Source organism: Pristiophorus japonicus, chromosome 13 (assembly GCF_044704955.1).
Source record: "Pristiophorus japonicus isolate sPriJap1 chromosome 13, sPriJap1.hap1, whole genome shotgun sequence".
Lineage (NCBI taxonomy): Eukaryota > Metazoa > Chordata > Chondrichthyes > Pristiophoridae > Pristiophorus > Pristiophorus japonicus.
The window spans coordinates 186,143,397-186,167,610 of NC_091989.1; the positions used below are offsets into that span (position 1 = coordinate 186,143,397).

Below are 24,214 nucleotides of genomic sequence, written 5' to 3' on the forward strand. Positions count from 1 at the left end.
GGTTGAGCTCGGCTCAGTCCCAGTTTTTTCTCCTTCACTGAAATCTCTGCATGTTGCTGGGGTATTGTTCCAGGGGCACCAATCTCCCTCTGGCCCAAGTGGCTGTTACATAAGAACATAAGAAATAGGAGCAGGAGTCGGCCATTTGGCCCCTCGAGCCTGCTCCACCATTCAATAAGATCGCGCTGATCTGATCTTGGCCTCAACTCCATTTCCCTGCCTGCTCCCCATAACCCTTGACTCCCTTATCATTCAAAAACCTGTCTATCTCCTCCTTAAATATATTCAATGACCCAGCCTCCACAGCTTGCTGCGGTGGAGAATTCCAAAGATTCACGACCCTCTGAGAGAAGAAATTCCTCATTGTTTTATACTCTTAGATTCTCCCTGGAGTCTGGGACAATATTTATCACTCAACCTACATCACTGAAAACAGATTATCCAGTCTTTATCACATTGCTGTTCTTATTAAGGGAATTAAGGGTTAAGGGGAGCGGGCAGGTAAGTGGAGCTGAGTCCACGGCCAGATCAGCCATGATCTTTTTGAATGGCGGAGCAGGCTCGAGGGGCTAGATGGCCTACTCCTGTTCCTAATTCTTATTATGTTCTTATGGGACCTTGCTGTGCGCAAATTCAAAAGAACTTCATTGCCTGTAAAGCGCTTTCAAAGAAAGAAAGACTTGCATTTATATAGCGCCTTTCATGACTACCGGATGTCTCAAATCGCTTTACAGCCACTTAAGTACTTTTGCAATGTAGTTACTGTTGTAATGTGGGAAATGCAGCAGCCAATTTGCCCACAAACAGCACCGTGATAATGACCAGATAATTTGTTTTTATTATGTTGATTGAGGGATAATTATTGGCTGGGACATCGGGGATAACTCCCCTACTCCAAAAGTACTTAATTGGCTATAAAGCGCTTTGGGACGTCCAGTGGTCGTGAAAGGCGCTATATAAATGCAAATCTTTTTCTGGTTCCTGATCCCCTGGCTCAGGGGAAAACCCAGAATTTCTCTTGCCTTTTGTGTGAAAGAGAAAGAGAGAAATTTGAAATATTAAGCCAGAAACTTCAACCTGTTCCAGTTTTAATCTCTGGAGATTGCCTGAACATTTATCCACAGACTGCACATCCCTTGGTTCGGGGAGAAAATTGATTGTTCACTTGTGATTTTTTATTAATATCCTGTGAATAGTACATCACATATTAGTGCTGCAGACAGCAGTATTTGCATATATATGTAGAATCCGTCCCTTAGGGAAGAGGTCTGCAAAAGGCACAGTGAATACAGCATGAGATGCTCTGAAGATACAAAAGCTCTGAGGTGCATAAACTGTAATTTCACGGCATGAAGCAATTGACTGTACAACTTCAATTAAGTGGGCAACTTTTTTTTAAACAATTAAGAAAAATCAATTGTATTTCACTTAACGCTCGGTCTTGCCCTTTTTGGATACTAAACATAGAACACATCGCGCTCGCTTTGTGCGAGTGGTGAATAATTCATGAGCAATCTGTGGTTGCAAGTGTGCGTGTGATTTGACAGTCTAAATTAATAAATATTATTACAGCACCATCCATCAGGAGTAGGGAACAAACTCGAACCCATGACCTATTCTGTAACCTGTGTCTTTCTAAAATATTTACATCTCCTGTCCATACTTGCTGCATAATAATTGAACAGAAATATAACACTAACACAGGATACGTTAAAATATCACATGGTAATTGGTTCAGTATGAAATTCCTAACCTGGATTTTCCTCTGAGCATCAGTCGTTTACAATTGCATTGAGGAATCCATTCAAGTAACGACACAGAAAGAAAGGAAGGTTGAAAGACTTACATTTATATAGTGCCTTTCATGACCACCGGACATCCCAAAACGCTTTACTTTTGGAGTGCAGTCACTAAAGAATGTGGGAAACACGGCAGCCACTTTGTGCACAGCAAGCTCCCATAAACAGCAATGTGATAATGGCCAGATAATCTGTTTTTGTGAGGGATAAATATCGGCCAGGACACTGGGGAGAACTCCCCTGCTCTTCTTCGAAATAGCGCCATGGGATTTTTCACATCCACCTGAGAGAGCAGACAGGGCCTCGGTTTAACATCTCATCTGAAAGACGGCACCTCTGACAATACAGCATTTCCTCACCACTGCACTGGACTGTCAGCCTGGATTTATGTGCTCAAGTTCTATTCCTGACACAGGAATAGAATGGCAGTGTTCTCTGAAAGTTATTTTCTATTAGCTCAATTCTTGTCCAAACTGACATTTTTGCCTATATCAGCATCATCAACATCGAGCTGTACCTGTCCTGGGAGCGTTTGATGGGAAAGAGTAGAGGGAGCTTTACTCTGTATCTAACCCATGCTGTACCTGTCCTGGGAGTGTTTGATGGGACACTGTCGAGGGAGCTTTACTCTGTATCTAACCCCGTGCTGTACCTGCCCTGGGATTGTGTGATGGGATACTATAGAGGGAGCTTTAAGAACAATATAAGAACAGAAGAAATAGGAGCTGGAGTAGGCCATTTGGCCCCTCGAGCCTGCTCTGCCATTTAATACAATCATGGCTGATATGATCTTGGGCTCAGCTCCACTTCCCTGCCCGTTCCCCATAACCCTTCACTCCCTTATTGCTCAAAAATCTGTCTAACTTAGCCTTAAATATATTCAATGACCCAGCCTCTACAGCTCTCTGCAGCAGAGAATTCTAAAGATTTACAACCCTCTGAGAGAAATAATTCCTCCACATCTCAGTTTTAAATGGGTGAACCGTTCTTCTGAGACTATGCCCTGTAGTTTTAGTTTCCCCTATGAATGGAAATATTCTCTCTGTATCCACCTTGTCGAGCCCCCTCATTATCTTATATGTTCCGATAAGATCACCTCTCATTCTTCTGAACTCCAGTGAGTATAGGCACAACCTACTCAACCTATCTTCATAAGTCAACCCCCTCATCTCCAGAATCAATCTCGTGAACCTTCTCTGAACAGCCTCCTATGCAAGTATATCCTTCCTTAAATAAGGAGACCAAAACTGTACGCAGTACTCCAGGTGTGGCCTCACCAATACCCTGTACAGTTGTAGCAGGACCCCTCTGCTTTTATACTCTATCCCCCTTGCAATAAAGGCCAACGTTCCATTTGCCTTCGCGATTACTTGCTGTACCTGTATACTAACTTTTTGTTTGAGAGCACCTATAGGATAGGGACCCAACGCACGAAGCAGAGATCCAAAGAACGAAGAAACAGCAAACGAGAAAAGTTTACAATAAAATACTTTTGTTTTCAATTGATAAATCTCGAGTGGAATCTTTCTTTGCCCAGAAGCAACCAATAAAAAATATCTCAACCTCATTTTTCTTTGCAATGCGTGCTCCTAGGTATAAGCGAAATGCAATCAACACATCTCAGATGCCGAGAGGCATAATCTATATAAACGTAAGCAGGCTCTTTAACTTAGGTTGCGAGCACAAAACTAGAGGACACAGGTTTAAAATTAACAAGCCTCGAGTGAGACAGGAGATTAAGAGAAACCTTTTTGTTATAGAGCAATGGAGTAGCCCGCCAGGCTGAGACTATTAATTCCCTCGCAAAAGACTGGAGATAGAAACAATGGTAAGGTAAGACTTACTTTGCACTTTACACCCTTTGAAGTATTTTGAGTCACGGTTTGTAATGTAGGAACCGCAGCAGCCAATGTGTGCCGAGCAAGGTCCCACCAACAGGAATCTGATAAAGATCAGATTATCTGTCTTTTTTAATGATGTTGAAGGATAAATATCAGCCCAGGTCAACAGGGATAACTCCCCTGCTCTTCTTCTAAATAATTCCATGGGATCTTTTGCATCCACCTAAGAGAGCAGACCGGGTCTCAGTTTGACATCTCATCGGAAAGGCGGCACCTCCGACAGTGCAGCACTCCCTCAGTTCTGCACTGGGAGTATCAGCCTGGATTAGGCGCTCAAGTATCTGGAGTGGGATTTGAACCCACAACCTTCTACCTCAGAGGCCAAAGTGCTACCCACCGAGCCACGGCTGACAACGTTTGAGCAGCTGGAGCTTGCTAGCTATGTTGGAAATCAAAAGGTCAGAGCCATTTCCAAGGCACAGGGCCACATCTGGGTAAAAGCATTGAGATGCGAGACTCAAACGGTTGCCCTACCGGGCGCTCCCTGGTCCGGGGCCAGCCCAGAGTCCTGCGGTCCAATGGATGACTGGCCAGCAGCAAGGTGAATCCTGAAGGGCCAGGTATGTGAGTGCGTAGAGGAGGAAGAGCCCAGGGAGCCAGCAACCTAGATTGGGTGCTACACTGCCGGAGGTGCCGTCTTTTGGATAATGCGTTAAACTGAAGTCCTATCTGCCATATCAGCTGGATGTAAAAGATCCCCTGTACAACGAAGAACAGGAGAGTTCTCCTCAGTGTTCAGGCTATCCCTCAACTAACACCACCAAAATACTTTAAGTGACCACTTATCTAACGTTGTTGTTTGTGGGACCTTGCTGTGTTTCCTGACAGTACTATTTGGGTATCACCAGCAAGGCCAGCATTTATTGCCCATCCCTAATTGCCCTTACGAAGGGGTTGGTGAGCCACCTTCTTGAACCGCTGCAGTCCGTGGGGTGAAGGTGCTCCCACAGTGCTGTTAGAGAGTGAGTTCCAGGCTTTTGACCCAGCATCGATGAAGGAACGGCCGATATATTTCCAAGTCAGGATGGTGTGTGACTTGGAGAGGAACTTGCAGGTGGTGGTGTTCCCATGCGCCTGCTGCCCTTGTCCTTCCAGGTGGTAGAGGTCGCAGGTTTGGGAGGTGTTGCCGAAGAAGCCTTGGCGAGTTGCTGCAGTGCATCTTGTAGATGGTACACACTGCAGCCACGGTGCGCCGGTGGTGAAGGGAGTGTCCTGCACTTCAAATGTACTTCACTGAGCGTAAAGCACTGTGGGACATCCTAAGATTGTAAAAAGAGTTGTAGAAATGAAAGTTTGTTCTAGTTATGAATTCTGGCCATTTTGATACCAAGGTAATGCAATCTGCCACCAGAGAGAGAGACCGAAACTGATCGTGTGTTTCTGGCCACCCTCCCTTTGCCTGAAATTGCAACAATAACAGTGCTTGATGTCGCAAACACAACAGTGTTGAGTTGTAATTAAAAATACTTGACCATGATCAAGGTCAGGAGCAAGAGGTTCCTCCAGCCAGTAAAATTCTGATGGGACTGGACAGGTTAGATGCAGGAAGAATGTTCCAGATGTTGGGGAAGTCCAGAACCAGGTGTCACAGTCTAAGGATAAGGGGTAAGCCATTTAGAACCGAGATGAGGAGAAACTTCTTCACTCAGAGAACCTGTGGAATTCTCTACCACAGAAAGTTGTTGAGGCCAGTTCATCAGATATATTCAAAAGGGAGTTAGATGTGGCCCTTACGGCTAAAGGGATCAGGGGGTATGGAGAGAAAGCAGGAATGGGGTACTGAAATGCATGATCAGCCATGATCATATTGAATGGTGGTGCAGGCTCGAAGGGCCGAATGGCCTACTCCTCCACCGATTTTCTATGTTTCAATGTTTCTATGAAATGAGTAATTGGGGTCAGTGCCATGTTACATTAGAAGTGATATTAATGATGCCAAACTGAGTCAAATCGGACTCAGTCCTATGGCCATATTGTGGAACGCCAGTGACGGATGCACCATCCTTTTGCTGGTTGAGTTAAACCTCAGCAACGAATATGAAAATTGAATGTTTGGTACAATTTGAACAATGCTGCTGCTTCCACTGGCAGGAGAGTCAATAACCAGAAGACACAAATTTAATATAATTGGCAAGAGAGCCAGGAAGGGAGATAAGGAAAAGGAATGATTGCGCAGCGAGTTATTGTGATCTGGAACGCGCTGCCTGAAAGACTGCTGGAAGCAGATTCAATAGCAACCTTCTAAAAGGAATTGGACATAGAGACGAAATGGAAAAATTTGCAGGGCTGTGGGGAAAGAGCAGGGGGGTGGGGGAGGGGAGGGGGTGGGACTGATTGGATAGCATTATAATATTGACTACACTTCCAAAGTACTGTATTGGCTGTAAAGCGCTTTGAAGCATCTGGTGGTTGTGAAAGGCACTATATAAATATAAGTCTTTCTAAATGGCCTACCCCTTATTTCTTTAGACTTTACCCCTCACACTTCAACTTGAATAAAATTCGCCCTGTAACTTGCTGGAAGTGTGAGCTCATAATGGCGTGGCGAGGGCAATGGGGGGGGCAATGGGGAACATCAGGGACCCCATTGAACAACGGGTCCAACAGTTATATCTTTAACCAATGAGATTAAAGAATTGAAAAAGACAGAGGAATGATGGAGAAGGAAATCGGGTGAATTAGAGTCAAATCAGGTACAGAAAGAGAAATAAAGAGAGGGGGAAATAAATTGGATTAAGAGAGAAAGAGAGAAAAGAAACAGAAAGGAAAAATAAGAACTACAAAAAAATTACATTTCGAAAATCTCCAACAATAATTTACTACCTGTAGTAATGAGACTCCACAGTTTCAATTGGTCCCTTTCTGGGCTGGAGAGATTGGTTGGCAGCAACATCAATCCACTCAGTTAAGTACCAGCCCTACCCTAGTGCAGCAAGGTTAATGGGTAATTAATGCGCAAATGCAGAAACTCGCGGGGAGGTTGAGGGCGAGCTGGCATTGTCCCAAGGCTAACGGCAGAGCAGCGCAGATCATCCGGCAATTTGAAGCAATTTGCAACTCATACTGTATCTCTTCCTCGCCACAAGTTGCTGAACGATTTACACACAAATAGCAATGTTAAACTCTCCGTTATTTTGGGAGCAAATTCTGGGCTAATATGTCAACAGAATACCTTAGAAACTGAAGATGGACCCAAAAATTGCATGTAAGGCAGAATATGCTTAAAATGAAGGTTATCTCCCAACTGGTAGAAGGTGTGTTACATTCTTTTTGAAAGATACAGATGGGTAACTTGTTGTTAGAAAACATAGAAACATAGAAAATAGTTGCAGGAGTAGGCCATTCGGCCTTTTGAGCCTGCACCACCATTCAATAAGATCATTCACCTCAGTACCACCTTCCTGCGTTCTCTCCATACCCCTTGATCCCTTTAGCCGTAACTTGCTTGTGTAAGGTCAATTATTATATCTCTAGGCCATTAGGATGTGCTGGTATTGGAGATTAGTCGGGACAATGGGGAGTCATAGGCAGTCCCTCGGAATAGAGAAAGACTTGCTTCCACTCCTGAAGTGAGTTCTTTGGTGGCTGAACAGTCCAATACAAGAGCCACAGACTCTGTCACAGGCGGGACAGATAGTTGTTGAGGGAAGGGGTGGGTGGGACTGGTTTGCCGCATGCTCTTTTCGCTGCTTGCACTTGATTTCTGCATGCTCTCGCCGTTGAGACTCAAGGTGCTCAGCACCCTCTTGGATGCACTTCCTCCACTTAGGGTGGTCTTTGGCCAGGGATTCCCAGGTGTCAGTGGGGATGTCGCACTTTATCAGGGAGGCTTTGAGGGTGTCCTTATAACGTTTCCTCTGCACACCTTTGGTTCGTTTGCCATGAAGGAGCTCCGAGTAGAGCACTTGCTTTGGGAGTCTCGTGGCTGGCATGCGAATTATGTGGCCCGCCCAGTGGAGCTGATGGAGTGTGGTCAGTGCTTCAATGCTGGGGATTTTAGCCTGAATGAGAACGCTGATGTTGGTGCGCCTGTCCTCCCAGGGGATTTGTAGGATCTTGCGGCGACATCGTTGGTGATATTTCTCTAGCAGCCTGAGGTGTCTACTGTTGTGTATGGAGAAAGAGTCAGACTGAACACTGTGAGCTCAAAGTAAAGTGTGACCTTAGTCTTTTATTGCAGGTCTCCAAAGTGTCTCTCCAACCTCTGAAGCCTCCTTAAATACCTGTGCTCCTAAGGGATTATGGGATCCCTTGGGACTCCAGGGGATGAGCCCTCTGGTGGCTGTTCAGAGTAAATACAAGTCTACATATATAACAACACTCCCCTGCAAAGTCAATAGTGTAACTATTTACAATGTGAGTCGATCTAGGGCCCTTCATGCCCTGGTTGATCGTCTCAGCGTGAAAGCTGGTGTTGTTGAATCATTCGTTGGGCCGTCTCTGGGCTGCTGTGCAGCTGGCCTTGCTGGGCTGCCTGGTGTGTTGGACCCTGCTGGGCTGCTGTGGATGATGGGTTCTGCTTCGTGGTCGACCGTGGTGCTGGTTACCACTGGTGTGTATGTTGGGGATCAAAAAAGGTTGGGTCCAAGGTGGGTTGCTCAGGATAGTCTGTGAATCTGAGTTTGATTTGGTCCAAGTATTTCCGGTGAATGAGTCCATTTGAAAGTTTGACCCAAAACACCCTGCTCCCCTCTTTGGCCACGACAGTGCCGGGAAGCCACTTGGGACATTGTTCATAATTTAATACAAATACAGGATCATTGATTTCAATCTTGCATGACACATTTGCACTATATTGGTATGCACTTTGTTGAAGCCGCCTGCTCTCTACCTGTTCATGTAGATCAGGGTGGACAAACAAGAGACTTGTCTTAAGTGCTCTTTTCATGAGCAGTTCAGCAGGTGGGATCCCAGTGAGTGAGTGGGGTCTCGTGCGGTAGCTAAGCAGGACTCAGGATAGGCGAGTCTGCAGTGAGCCTTCAGTTACCCTTTTCAAGCCGTGCTTGATGGTTTGCACTGCTCTCTCTGCCTGACCATTGGACGCTAGTTTAAATGGGGCAGATGTGACATGTTTGATCCCATTACGGGTCATGAATTCTTTGAATTCAGCACTGGTAAAACATGGCCCGTTGTCGCTCACCAGGATACTGGGTAAGCCGTGAGTGGCAAACATGGCCCGCAGGCTTTCAGTAGTGGCAGCGGAAGTGCTAGCCGACATTATCTCACGTTCAATCCACTGGGAGTACGCGTCTACAACCACAAGGAACATTTTACCCAAGAACGGGCCTGCATAGTCGACGTGTACCCTAAACAACGGTTTGGAAGGCCAAGACCATAAACTTAGCAGCGTCTCCCTGGGTACATTGCTTAACTGCGAGCATGTATTACGTCTGTGAACACAGGACTCTAAATCCACATCAATACCAGGCCACCACACGTGGGATTTGGCTATCGCTTTCATCATTACGTTGCCTGGGTGGGTACTGTGGAGGTCATTGATGAAGTGTCTCTGCCCTTCTTGGGGACCACTACTCGATTGCCCCACAGAAGGCAGTCTGCCTGTATAGACATTTCATCTTTGCGCCGCTGGAACGGCTTTATCTCTTCCTGCATTTCCACTGGGACACTGGACCAGCTCCCGTGAAGCACACAGCTTTTGACTAGAGATAATAAGGGGTCCTGGTTTGTCCATGTTTTGATCTGCTGGGCAGTGATGGGTGATTGCTCACTCTCAAATGCTTCCATAACCTGATCTGCAGGCTGCGCCATTTCCACCCCCGAGGTGGGCAATGGCAGCCTACTGAGAGCATCGGCGCAGTTTTCTGTGCCTGGCCTGTGGCGGATGGCGTAATTGTATGCGGACAACGTGAGCGCCCATCTCTGGATATGGGCCGATGTGTGGCTATTTATCCCTTTACGCTCGGAAAACAGGGATATAAGTGGCTTAAGGTCAGTTTCCAATTCGAATTTTAGCCCAAACAGGTATTGATGCATTTTCTTTACCGCATAGACATATGCTAACGCTTCTTTTTCAATCATGCTGTAGGCTCTCTCAGCCTTAGACAGACTCCTGGATGCATAAGCAACCAGTTGCAGTTTCCCAAAATCATTAGCTTTTTGCAATACACACCTGACGCCATATGACGACGCATCACATGCTAGTACCAAACGCTTATATGAAACGCAAGCAATTTGTTTGAGCATAACAATTTTCTCGCTTTTACAAAGGCATTTTCTTGGCTTTTGCCCCAAACCCATTCACCCCCTTTTCATAGTAAGACATGTAATGGTTCTAGCAGTGTGCTGAGACCCGGTAAGAAGTTACCAAAGTAGTTCAAGAGTCCCAGAAATGACCGTAGCTCCGTCACGTTCTGTGGCCTTGGTGCATTCTCGATTGCCTCTGTCTTCGCGTTGGTGAGCCTGATGCCATCCGCCACAATCCTCCTTCCCAAAAACTCCACTTCAGGCACCAGGGAAACGTACTTCGAGCATTTTAACCTGAGCCCCACGCAATTGAGTTGACTAAGAACCTCCTCCAGGTTCTGCAGGTGCTCGACTGTGTTCCGACCTGTGACCAAGATGTCGTCCTGGAAGACCACGGTGTGCAGGACTGACTTCAGCAAACTTTCCATGTTTCTCTGGAATATCGCCGCCGCTGATCGGATTCCAAACGGGCATCTGTTATAAACAAAAAGACTTTTGTGTGTGTTGATGCAGGTGAGGGCCTTCGATGATGCCTCCAGTTCCTGCGTCATGTGGGCTGAAGTCAGATCCAGCTTCGTGGTCGTCTTTCCTCCCGCCAGCGTTGCAAAGAGCTCGTCGGCCTTTGGTAGTGGATATTGGTCCTGCAGGGAGAAACGACTGATAGTGACTTTGTAATCGCCACAGATTCTGATGGTGCCGTCTCCCTTGAGGACTGGAACAATAGGACTGGCCCACTCGCTGAACTCGATCGGTGAAATGATGCCCTCTCTTTGCAGCTGGTCTAGCTCGATCTCTACCCTTTCTCTCATCATGTACGGTACTGGTCTCGCCTTGTGATGGATGGGTCTTGCCCCCGGAATTAGGTGGATCTGCACTTTTGCTCCTTGGAATTTCCTGATACCTGGTTCGAACAGCGAAGGAAATTTGTTTAAGACCTGGGCACACAAAGTGTCATCAGTGGGCATCAGCGCTCGGACGTCATCCCAGTTCCAGCGTATCTTTCCCAGCCAGCTCCTGCCGAGCAGCATGGAACCATCACCCGGTACCACCCAGAGTGGTAGCTTGTGCACCGCTCCATCGTAGGAGACATTTACGGTAGCACTGCCAATTACAGGAATCAGTTCTTTTGTGTAAATTCTTAGTTTCGTGCGAACTGGAGTTAAGACTGGCCTTGAGGCCTTGTTGCACCACAACCTTCCGAAAGACTTTTTGCCCATGATGGACTGGCTCGTGCCCGTGTTCAGCTTCATTGGCACCAGGACTCCATTTAGTTCAACATTCAGCATTATCGGGGGACAATTCGTGGTGAAAGTGTGCACCCCATGTACCTCTGCCTCCTCGATCCAAGGCTCTGGTTCGTCGTGATCCTCCGTGGATCTGTCCTCCTCTGCAACATGGTGATTTGCAGGTTTAACAGGCTTTGCAGCTCGCCTGCACACTCGTTGAAGGTGTCCCATTATTCCACAGCCCTTGCAAATGTACTCTTTGAATCGTGAATGGAAATGATGATCACCCCCGCAGCGCCAACAAGGTGTTAATGGCCTTGCATTCATCACCCTTGATGGTGGACTCTGAATCATCTGCGGACATGCAGCTGCAGGTAAGTGTGACCTGCCCTGTACATTACATTTCGAAAACAACATCACTTTGTTCACAGTACTTGTAGCAGCACTTGTGTGCTGAGAGGTTTGCTTTGTATTGTCACAGGTGGCAATGAACGCCTGGGCTATCGCTATGGCCTTACTCAAGGTTAAGGTCTCTGCAGTCAAAAGTTTGCAAGCATGGTTTCGTGGCCAATGCCAAGTACGAAAAAGTCTCTGAGCATGTGCTCCAAATGTCCTTCAAATTCGCAATGTCCTGCAAGGCATCTTAACTTGGCGACATAACTCGCCACATCCTGGCCTTCAGACCTTTTGTAGGTGTAGAACCGGTACCTCGCCATCAGAATGCTTTCCTTCGGGTTCAAATGCTCTCAGACCAGTGAGCACCAATTGTCATACGATTTCTTCATGGGTTTCGCTGGAGTGAGCAGATTCTTCATGAGGCCATAAGTTGGTGCCCCACAGATGGCGAGAAGGATCGCCCTTCATTTGGCAGCACTCTCTTCCCCATCTAATTTGTTGGTCACGAAGTATTGGTTGAGTCACTCCACAAAAGTTTCCCAATCATCTCCCTCCGAAAATTTTTCCAGGATGCCCACTATTTTCTGCATCTTTGGGTTCTCTATTTGTATCTCGTCGCCAGTTGTTATGTAAGAAGAAAGAGTCAGACTGAACACTGTGAGCTCAAAGCAAAGTGTGACCTTAGTCTTTTATTGCAGGTCTCCAGAGTGCCTCTCCAACCAGTGAAGCTTCCTTAAATACCTGTGCTCCTAAGGGATTATGGGATCCCTTGGGATTCCAGGGGATGAGCCCTTTGGTGGCTGTACAGAGTAAATACAAGTCCACATATATAACATCTACTGTACATGGTCCATGTCTCTGAGCCATACAGGAGAGCGGGTATTACGTCAGCCCTGTAGATCATGAGCTTGGTGGCAGTTTTGAGGGCCTGGTCTTCAAACACTCTTTTCCTCAGGAGGCCAAAGGCTGAACTGGCGCACTGGAGGCAGTGTTGGATCTCGTCGTCGATGCCTACTCTTGCTGATAGGAGGCTCTCGAGATATGGGAAGTGGTCCACAGTGTCCAGGGCCGCGCCGTGGATCTTGATGACTGGAGGGCAGTGCTGTGCGGCGAGGACAGGCTGGTGCAGGACCTTTTTCTTAGTAGCAGAAATCAGACAGGTTGGCTACCTTCCATGTGAGATGCTAGTATCAGGAATTGGCCAAAACAATGGAAGCCCCCAAGCAGTATCACATTAACTATCTGGGATTGTAATGTTAAGGCAGGATGTCAGGTTAAACTGATTAACGGTTGAACAGTTAAAAATGGTTTTTATGTCAAGTCTGAAGGTTTGCTGTACCGAACCTCGCTTCATAAGAACATAAAATTAGGAGCAGAAGTAGGTCATTCAGCCCTTCGAGCCTGCTCTACCATTCAATAAGATCATGGCTGATCATCGACCTCAACTCCACTTTCCTGCACTATCCCCATATGCCTTGATTCCATTAATATTCAAAAATCTATCGATCTCTGTCTTTATTATACTCAAAGACTGAGCCTCCACAGCCCTCTGGGGTAGAGAATTCCAAAGGTTCACCACCCTCTGAGTGAAGATGTTTCTCCTAATCTCAGTCCTAAATGGCCAACTGCTTATTCTTAGAATGTGACCCCTGGTTCTAAACTGTCAGATGAAACATCCTCCCTGCATCTACCCTGTCAAGCCCTGTAAGAATTTGGTTTCAATGAGATCACCTCTCATTCTTCTAAACTCTCTCGAGAATATAGGCCTAGGATACTCAATCTCTCCTCATAGGACAATCCCCCCATCCCAGGAATCAGTCTGGTGAACCTTTGTTGCACTCCCTCTATGACAAGTATATCCTTCATTAGGTAAGGAGACCAAAACTGTACACAATACTTCAGTTGAGGTCTCACCAATAAACCTTCTGGACATCCTGTGATATGACTCACATTCAAGGGGAGGGACTTTAAGGTTTTTGGACATGTGACAGATGACAAAACAGATATACAAAAGTACAGCTATCAGCCTTCTTGCAGCGAGAGCTCCCAGAATGGTCAGAAGTCCAACACCTACGGATAACGAGCTCGCTCACCTTGGGTCTGCAGGAACCCCTGTCTTCTGAGTCTATTGTATAACCGAAATAGTTATTATACTATTGGTGTCTGAGTAATAAACTGACATTTGGACACTGCGCTCGAGCCTGAATCACGAGGAATCATTTATATGAGTTTCATAGGTTTCCTTACAGTTGTACAGGATGAAATCCCAATTTACTTCCTCTGCAGAAGAATTCTCACCGGAAAACAGTTCACTCGGGAGGAAGTATTTTGTAGTTTTTCTCAGCTGCAAGAGAACATTCTACGTTTTAAGAGTCGCAAACGCCATTGCTGAAGGACTTTGGGGCTTCCAGGTTTGCATGTTGTCACAAGTTCCCTCCAACTAGGCTTGGTCGGGTTCCCCCTTGTACAAAGAATGAGACTTGAGCAGAATCCATGAGTGCAGGATGGTGAGCTGCTGCAAAGAAGGCCCAAGCTTTCAGCCCCAAGCAACATCAATAAGTTGTAAGCTCGAAAGACCCCTGGCGCTCCAGAAAGTTGACTTTATGATCCAAGACCTTGCCTTGCCTCACTGTCGTCTCCGGAATCCAATCCCCGCTTCTTCAATGGCAGTTCAATCCTCGCACCCTCCCCCCATTCCCTTCACCCTGCCATCATTAGTCATTCTTTCAGCCACTCACCCTTGTTCTCTGTATTTCAATCCCTCCTCCCTCCCATTTTCCAAAGGCTCCTGGACATCTATCTCTTTTACCATGCCTTCAGTTCCTCTCTCCCAGCACACCAAATTTATGACATTCTCTGATCTCAGTGTCCACTCGTTTTCCGTGATATGCGATAGAAGTGTAAGATGTTGTAAGTAGTAGGGACGAGGTGCATAAGCTTGGATTTTAGAAGCCTGTAGATCATAGGAGGAAGGAAAGACCGTTGGAGGTAAGGAGTTTCAGAGGTGGGAGATCCTGGGAAAGAATGAGAGAATAGAAAAGGAAAGAACTTGCATTTATATAGCACCTTTCACAACCTCAGGACGTCCCAAAGTGCTTTCCAGCCAATGAAGTACTTTTGAGGTGTAATCACTGCTGTAATGTAGGAAACACGGTAACCAATTTGCGCACAGCAAGCTCCCACAGACAGCAATTCGATAATGATCAGATCAGCTGTTTCACTGATGTTAGTTGAGGAATAAATATTGGCCAGGACACCTGGGAGAACTCCCTTTCTCTTCTTCGAAATAGCACCATAAAATCTTTTCGGTCGACATGAAACCACAGTTTTACATCTTATCTGAAAGACGGCACCTCCGACAGCACAGCAGTCCATCAGTACTACACAGGGACATCAGGCTTAGATTTTGCACTCAAGTCCCGGGAGCGAGGTTTGAATCCATGACATTCTGACAGAGGCAAGAGTGCTATCCACTGAGCCACAGCTGATACATAATGAGGATGCAGAAAGTGGAGAACATATCAAGACTACATAGGAGAACATAAGAAGATCAGAAATAGGAGTAGGTCATGCAGCCCCTCGAGCCTGCTCCGCCATTCAATGTGATCATGGCTGATCTGATCCTGGGCTCAACTCCACTTCCCTGCCTGTTCCCCTTAACCTTCGAAAAAATAAATAAAGGGTGAAGCATTATTATAAATCTTGTATATTGCAAATTTAAAAATTGTCGGGTTAGAAATAATAAAACCTTTGCCTGCAAACAGTGCAAATCGCCATATAGAAATCAGGCCGGAAATTCTCCAGAAAGAAAAGATGGAGGAGGGTTCTCTTGCCATAAGCAATTCATCAGACTCAAATAAAAAACAGATATTATGTGTAAATCAATGACACTGAGTGACTTATCAAAGCAAGCTCTGACAGACCAAAGAATTAAGAAACATCTGAGACTCGTACTTTATATGCACTTGTCAAAAAGAAATGTCACTTCAAAACTTAGCCTCTGTGTGAATTACTGTGAAAAGCTGGGTTCAACGCAGTTTTGTTCTTATCTTGCTTTACTGCAGACCTCTCCCCGGTGACATTTGGAAAAATGCTGGGGTCCTTCACATAGCTGCTGTCAGCTGTGGCTCAGTGGGTAGCATTCTTGCCTCTGAGTCAGTACATTGTGGGTTCAAATCTCACTCCAGGGACTTGAGCATAAAAATTCTATGTTAACACTCCCAGTGCAGTGCTGAGGGAGTGAGGTGCTGTCTTTTAGATGAGATGTTAAAGCGAGGCTCCGTCTGCTCTCTCAAGTGGACGTAAAAGATCCCTCAGGCTATTTCGAAGAAGAGCAGGGGCGTTATCCCTGGTGTCCTGGGGCCAATATTTATCCCCCAATCAACATAACAAAAAAACAGATTATCTGGTTATTATCACATTACTGTTTGTGGGAGCTAGCTTGTGCGCAAATTGGCTGCCGCATTTTCTACATTACAACAGTGACTACACCCCAAAAGTACTTCATTGGCTGTAAAATGTTTTGAGACATCTGGTGGTTGTGAAAGTCGCTATATAAATGCAAGTCTTTCAGCCTTTCTTTCTTTCTGTGTCGTTATTTGAACAGATTCCTAAATGCGATTGTAAACGACTGATGCTCAGAGGAAAATCCAGGTTAGGAATTTCATTTGAGCCAATTACCATGTGGTGTATTAAAGTATCCTGTATTACGGTTATATTTCTATTCAATTATTATGCAGCAAGTGTGGACAGGAGATGTAAATGTATTCGAAGGGCACAGGTTACAGATAGGTCATGGGTTCGAGTTTGTTCCTTATTCTTGATGGATGTTGCTGTAATGATATTTATTAATTTAGACTCTCAAATCACACGCACACTTGCGACCACAGATTGCTCATGAATTATTCACCTCTCGCACAAAGCGAGCGCGATGTGTTCTATGTTTAGTAACCTAAAAAGGGCAAGACCGAGCAGTGTCAATCTTCAATGCCAGTTTTACGTCCGGGCAGCCAGTTGAATCTCTGCCCCAAAATTCCTTCCTGTCATTCCCCAGAAGATGAAATCAAGAAGAACTGTTTATTTCATCCTCAACCCACTTTCTCAACAGCTATTGATCCATCTGCGTTCCTCAAATTCTGCCCTCTTGAGCATCCCTGATTATAACTGCTCAACCATCGGTGGCCGTGTCTTCTGTTGCCTGGCCCCTAAGTTTTGGAACTCCCTCCTGAACCTCTCCGACTCTCTTTCCTCTTTCAAGACGCTCCTTAAAACTGAGGAAAAGTTCTGACGAAGGGTCTCCGACCTGAAACGTTAACTCGGTTTCTCTCTTCACAGATGCTGCCTGACCCGCTGAGTATTTCCAGCAGTTTCTGTTTTTATTTCAGATCTCCAGCATCTGCAGTATTTTGCCTGGGCCCCAAACTCTGGAACACCCTCCCTAAACCTCTCCCCCTCTCTTTCCGCCTTTAAGACGCTCCTCAAAACCTATCTCTTTAACCAAGCTTTTGCTCATCTACCGTAATTTCTCCTTATGTGGCTCGGTGTCAAATTTATTTGTTTTGTCTTATAACACTGCGGTGGAGCACCTTGTGACGTTTTACTACATTAAAGGCACTATATAAATAAAAGTTGTTGTTGTTGTTTTAGAGGTGCATGTTAACTGAATCTTTTCTGGGAATCTGTTCGCTAACCCTTGGAGGGGAGAGAATAAAGAAAAATCTTCTGCTCCCCAGCCTTGCTTGTGGCTTGTGAATTCTGTGGTGGGATTCACTAACCCTGTGCTGAGTTTTCAAGTTAATTAGCTCGCCTACTTCAATAATTTGCTGTCATTGTTTTAAAGACATGTACCACAGTCCATCTGCGAGTGAAAATATGTTTCATTGTTCAAGTCATTGTTGATAATATAATTCTCTCAAAACCAGAATAATTCTGGTCTGTCATTTCTTTCTTTAAGTTTAGATGGACGCAGGTAGTTTTATATAAATATAAAGATGACTGCTTCAGCAAAACATGCATTTCAAGGATAATAAAAAGAAAAAAGAGAAAGAAAGAAAGACTTGCATTTATATAGCGCCTTTCACGACCACTGGACGTCTCAAAGCACTTTACAGCCAATTAAGTACTTTTGGAGCGTAGTCACTGTTGTAATGTCGAAAATACAGCAGCTAATTTGCACACAGCAAGCTCCCACAAACAGCAATGTGATAATAACCAGATAATCTGTTTTTTGTTATGTTGATTGAGGGATAAATATTGGCCAGAGCACCAGGGATAACTCCCCTGCTCTTCTTCAAAATAGAGCAATGGGATCTTTTATGTCCACCTGAGAGAGCAGACATTTAACATCTCATCCAAAAGACGTCACCTCCAACAGTGCAGCACTCCCTCAGTACTGCAGCCTAGATTTAGCTGCTCAAGTCTCTGGAGTGGGACTGGAACCCACAAACTTCTGACTCAGAGGCAAGTGTGCTGCCCACTGAGCCCCTCATCTTGCTGGAAAGATAATGGCGAGTTCGCGCCACACGCCGTTATTCATGTACAACTTGGCCGGCAAGTTCAGATGGTGAAGAGATACACCGTGAGTTGGATATCACCATAACTTGCTGGATAATTTGTGCCTTTTGCCTCATAAAAACAGCACTTCGCCTTCAACCGCCCCGTTATTATTAAACACTTGCTGGATTTGCACATTAAACGCCACAGAATCTTAACATCGTAAGTACCCTTTAAAGACGTGATAATAGTTAATGCCATGCCAATCATCCACTCCGCCCAGAAAGGGAACAATTTAAACTGTTGAGTCTCATTCCTGCAGGTAGTAAATTCTTCTTAGAGATTTAAAGGAATTTAAATTTCATTGTTTTTCTTTCATTTTCTTTTGGTCTTTTTTTCTCTCTCTCTCTCTTAATCAAATCTTTCTTTCTCTCTCTTTATTTTGCTTTATGATTTGACTCTAATTCACCCTGTGCCCTGCTCCATCATACTTCTGTTACTTTCTCAATCCTTGAATCTCACCGGTTAAGGAGACAGGCGGCTGCTCTGATCGTTTACAGAGGTCCCAGATTCCCCATTATCAGTTAGCGTTTCCCGCAACACACAGGGAAAAACAATTTTGGAGCTAATGGTGTGAGGGACAAAGTCTAACTCACAGGGAGCGCCACAAGATACCTTGCTCCAGCAAGGTTTGGGGCCATTATATAGAATCATAGGAAATTAGGGGTGCATGCAATAAAGGTGCAGCAGTTATAATGGGTGACTTTAATATGCACATAGATTGGGCTAACCAAACTGGAAGCAATACGGTGGAGGAGGATTTCCTGGAGTGCATAAGGGATGGTTTTCTAGACCAATATGTCGAGGAACCAACTAGGGGGGAGGCCATCTTCGACTGGGTGTTGTGTAATGAGAGAGGATTAATTAGCAATCTCGTTGTGCGGGGCCCCTTGGGGAAGAGTGACCATAATATGGTGGAATTCTGCATTAGGATGGAGAATGAAACAGTTAATTCAGAGACCATGGTCCAGAACTTAAAGAAGGGTAACTTTGAAGGTATGAAGCGTGAATTGGCTAGGATAGATTGGCGAATGATACTTAAGGGGTTGACTGTGGATGGGCAATGGCAGACATTTAGAGACCACATGGATGAACTACAACAATTGTACATTCCTGTCTGGCGTAAAAATAAAAAAGGGAAGGTGGCTCAACCGTGGCTATCAAGGGAAATCAGGGATAGTATTAAAGCCAAGGAAGTGGCATACAAATTGGCCAGAAATAGCAGTGAACCCGGGGACTGGGAGAAATTTAGAACTCAGCAGAGGAGGACAAAGGGTTTGATTAGGGCAGGGAAAATGGAGTACGAGAAGAAGCTTGCAGGGAACATTAAGACGGATTGCAAAAGTTTCTATAGATATGTAAAGAGAAAAAGGTTAGTAAAGACAAACATAGGTCCCCTGCAGTCAGAATCAGGGGAAGTCATAACGGGGAACAAAGAAATGGCAGACCAATTGAACAAGTACTTTTGTTCGGTATTCATTAAGGAGGACACAAACAACCTTCCGGATATAAAAGGGGTTAGAGGGTCTAGTAAGGAGGAACTGAGGGAAATCCTTATTAGTCGGGAAATTGTGTTGGGGAAATTGATGGGATTGAAGGCCGATAAATCCCCAGGGCCTGATGGACTGCATCCCAGAGTACTTAAGGAGGTGGCCTTGGAAATAGCGGATGCATTGACAGTCATTTTCCAACATTCCATTGACTCTGGATCAGTTCCTATCGAGTGGAGGGTAGCCAATGTAACCCCACTTTTTAAAAAAGGAGGGAGAGAGAAAACAGGGAAATTTAGACCGGTCAGCCTGACCTCAGTAGTGGGTAAAATGATGGAATCAATAATTAAGGATGTCATAGCAGTGCATTTGGAAAGAGGTGACATGATAGGTCCAAGTCAGCATGGATTTGTGAAAGGGAAATCATGCTTGCCAAATCTTCTGGAATTTTTTGAGGATGTTTCCAGTAGAGTGGACAAGGGAGAACTAGTTGATGTGGTATATTTGGACTTTCAGAAGGCTTTCGACAAGGTCCCACACAAGAGATTAATGTGCAAAGTTAAAGCACATGGGATTGGGGGTAGTGTGCTGACATGGATTGAGAACTGGTTGTCAGACAGGAAGCAAAGGAGTAAATGGGTACTCTTCAGAATGGCAGGCAGTGACTAGTGGGGTACCGCAAGGTTCTGTGCTGGGGCCCCAGCTGTTTACATTGTACATTAATGATTTAGACGAGGGGATTAAATGTAGTATCTCCAAATTTGCGGATGACACTAAGTTGGGTGGCAGTGTAAGCTGCGAGGAGGATGCTATGAGGCTGCAGAGTGACTTGGATAGGTTAGGTGAGTGGGCAAATGCATGGCAGATGAAGTATAATGTGGATAAATGTGAGGTTATCCACTTCGGTGGTAAAAACAGAGAGACAGACTATTATCTGAATGGTGACAGATTAGGAAAAGGGGAGGTGCAATGAGACCTGGGTGTCATGGTACATCAGTTATTGAAGGTTGGCATGCAGGTACAGCAGGCGGTTAAGAAAGCAAATGGCATGTTGGCCTTCATAGCGAGGGGATTTGAGTACAGGGGCAGGGAGGTGTTGCTACAGTTGTACAGGGCCTTGGTGAGGCCACACCTGGAGTATTGTGTACAGTTTTGGTCTCCTAACTTGAGGAAGGACATTCTTGCTATTGAGGGAGTGCAGCGAAGGTTCACCAGACTGATTCCCGGGATTGCGGGACTGACCTATCAAGAAAGACTGGATCAACTGGGCTTGTATTCACTGGAGTTCAGAAGAATGAGAGGGGACCTCATAGAAACGTTTAAAATTCTGACGGGTTTAGACAGGTTAGATGCAGGAAGAATGTTCCCAATGTTGGGGAAGTCCAGAACCAGGGGTCACAGTCTAAGGATAAGGGGTAAGCCATTTAGGACCGAGATGAGGAGAACCTTCTTCACCCAGAGAGTGGTGAACCTGTGGAATTCTCTACCACAGAAAGTTGTTGAGGCCAATTCACTAAATATATTCAAAAAGGAGTTAGATGAAGTCCTTACTACAAGGGGGATCAAGGGGTATGGCGAGAAAGCAGGAATTGGGTACTGAAGTTGCATGTTCAGCCATGAACTCATTGAATGGCGGTGCAGGCTCGAAGGGCCGAATGGCCTACTCCTGCACCTATTTTCTATGTTTCTATGTTTCATAAAATCATAGAAATTTACAGCACGGAAGGAGGCCATTTCAACTCATCGTGTCCATGCCGGCCGACAAAGAGCTATCCAGCCTAATCCCACTTTCCAGCTCTTGGTCCGTAGCCCTGTAGGTTACAGTAGTTCAAGTGCACATCCAAGTACTTTTTAAATGTGGTGAGGGTTTCTGCCTCTACCACCCTTTCAGGCAGTGAGTTCCAGACCTTCACCACCCTCTGGGTGAAGAAATTTCCCCTCAAATCCTCTCTAAACCTTCAACCAATTACTTTAAATCTATGCCCTCTGGTTGTTGACCCCTCAGCTATAGGAAACAGGTCCTTCCTATCCACTCTATCCAGGCCCCTCACAATTGTATACATCTCAATCAGGTCTCCCCTCAGCCTCCTCTGTTCCAAAGAAAACAACCCCAGCCTATCCAATATTGCCTCGAGATTTCCTGTGTTTAGATGTAAAGTAAATTAATTTTAGGAACATAACCTGCCGACGAGAATAGGTTCGGGACCAGAAAATTCTTCCAGCACAAACATTTGATTCCAGACCCAGCCCCTCTTGGCTCGATTGAGAGCTCCTGCTTCGCCGCTCAGCCCATCGAGAGCCAAGACACCTCCGTCCTGTAAACTCTGCGGAGGGTCCAGCGGGATCGACTGCACGAAGGGAAGCACGCTAATCCATATCAGTACCAACCGAGTCCGGATATCCATCAGCATCGTTCCCAGTCTCTCAGGCATTATCCCATCGATCTCTCCGGGGGTTTGATGGGGTTGGGGGTTGGGGGGCGGAGGTGGGGGGGATGATGGCAAGACACCAAAGCACTCCTCAGAAAGTGTTCCTGATTACTGTGGTCCTTTGCGGTTGAAAGTCACCAAGTTTGTCATGTGGTAAATTGGGCTTGCTTGGGCAGTTCCTTTGCTGTGTTTATAGGATACCGAGTGTGAGGAAGAGAGGTGCCTTTAATCTATCAGGTGAGTTCATCGGCTTGCTCATTCAAGAGAACGTTCTGGAAACATAATAAGAGAGAGTCATTAGATTGCTTGCTTGTCACTGTAACATAACTTTTACCTTTTCACATTTTAAGGGGCATTTAATCATCGAATCACAGAAGGAGGCCATTCAGACTCTAAATCAGAAGGTTTGGGTTTAAGTCCCACTCCAGAGACTAGAGCACGAAAACCTAGGCTGACACTCTCATGCAGTGCTGAGGGAGAGCCGCACTGTCGGAGGTGCCGTCTTTCAGTTGAGACATTAAACCGAAGCCCCGTCTGCCCTCTCAGGTGGACGTAAAAGATCCCATGGCATTATTTCAAAGAAGAGCTCGGGCGTTTTCCCCGGTGTCCTAGCCAATAATTATCCCTCAACCACCGTCACTAAAACAAAAATAAGATGATCTGGTCATTATCACATTAATGTTTGTGGGAACTTGCTGTATGCAAATTGGCTGCCGTGTTTCCTGCATTAAAAATACAGCAACCACACTTCAAAAAGTACTTCATTGGCTGTAAAGCGCTTTGGGATCACTGGTGGTCGTGAAAGGCGCTATATAAATGCAAGTCTTTCTTTTTTTTAAACTTTCCTTAAGTTCACTGGTGCTCGGGATATGATCTGGTAATGTAACATTTCCATAAATTGAGATTTCTGAAAAAAAACCCTATCTCATAAAGTGATTAAATATATGCTTTCATTAAAAGGATTAAGAAATCCTCCTTCATTGCAAGGGTAAAGGCAATCAATATAAGTATAGATTCTCAGCCCACGCACTACATTTCAGGTCAGCTATTTAGTTTCTTTCTAGCAGCGTTGCATTGATTCTAAAATGTAGTCTCCAGCTGTAAGACCTTAAACATTTATCATGGAACTTCTGAGCAGAAGTACAGGGACAGTAAGATTTGCTTGGCAGATCAGGACTTTCATTGCAGCAAGGAGCAGGCCCTGAAGAACTGCCAAAAGAAAATGGGGTAGAATTTAAGAACATGGAATCAGTAAAGTCAACTCAGGTTCAAATAGGATGCCGAGGTTGTGAATAGTCTGGTTCAGCCGAGACAGTGGCCAGGTCGGGGTCTAAACTCAGTGGTTTAGTGAACGGAGATTGTGGTGGGGTCGAAAGATGCAGGGATGGATTTTCAGCTTGCTGCTGCTTCTGTTTTTGCCCCAGAGGGGGGGTAATGGCGACGGGAAGTATTTCCGGGCGGCCGGCCAGCTTCCAGCTCCCCGCTGGGACATTCGGTGCTGAGTTTGCGGGGGTGCGGAGCAGTACCGCCCAGGAGAGGCGAGCCAGTGTGCAACGCCCCCCGGTTGCAACAGCATGTCAAAATTTGTTTCGCACGCGGCCTGTAGCGCCCCACAGTGCCCCCTAGTGGGACCGCCTGGGAAAGCAGGCGGTCCCGGCTGCAGTGCCCCCTAGTGGGACCGCCTGGGAAAGCGGGCGGTCCCAGCTGTAGTGCCCCGCAGCGCCCCCTAGTGGGGCCGCCTGGGAAAGCAGGCGGTCCCGGCTGCAGTGCCCCCTAGTGGGACCGCCTGGGAAAGCGGGCGGTCCCAGCTGTAGTGCCCCGCAGCGCCCCCTAGTGGGGCCGTCTGGGAAAGCAGGCGGTCCCGGCTGCAGTGCCCCCTAGTGGGACCGCCTGGGAAAGCGGGCGGTCCCAGCTGTAGCGCCCCGCAGCGTCCCCTAATGGGACCGCCTGGGAAAGCGGTCGGTCCCGGCTGCAGCGCCCAGCAGCGCCCCCTAGTGGGACTGCCTGGGAAAGCAGGCGGTCCTGACTGTAGCGACCACAGTGAGGGAAGGAATGTCGACCTGAGGTAAGTATGATTGTTTTTAATTTTTACTATTTTAGCAATTCATGTTGATGCGGCGTCAGCAAAGTATTGGGAATGTTTTTGGTGGGTTTTTTTCTGCTTTTCTTTTTCTACGGAAGCCTCTCTCAGGGCGCTCCGAGGCTGGCTGTTTAGCT

The 24,214-nt window shown here is 46.0% G+C and overlaps 1 protein-coding gene across 2 annotated transcripts in view; it reads right to left on the minus strand.

The window, feature by feature from the left end:
- Positions 1–22,000, minus strand: part of LOC139278368 (cadherin-11-like) — a 134,690-nt gene extending 112,690 nt beyond the window's left edge. Inside the window, exons 1-2 of one of the 2 annotated variants that reach the window (XM_070897040.1) lie at positions 21,750–22,000; position 21,602 (exon numbers count right to left, since the gene is read on the minus strand). In XM_070897040.1, coding sequence (XP_070753141.1) covers position 21,602; positions 21,750–22,000 — 252 coding nt within the window. The remainder of the gene's footprint in view (positions 1–21,601; positions 21,603–21,749) is intronic. The other variant, XM_070897041.1, reaches the window with a different exon arrangement.
- Positions 22,001–24,214: the final 2,214 nt, after the last annotated feature.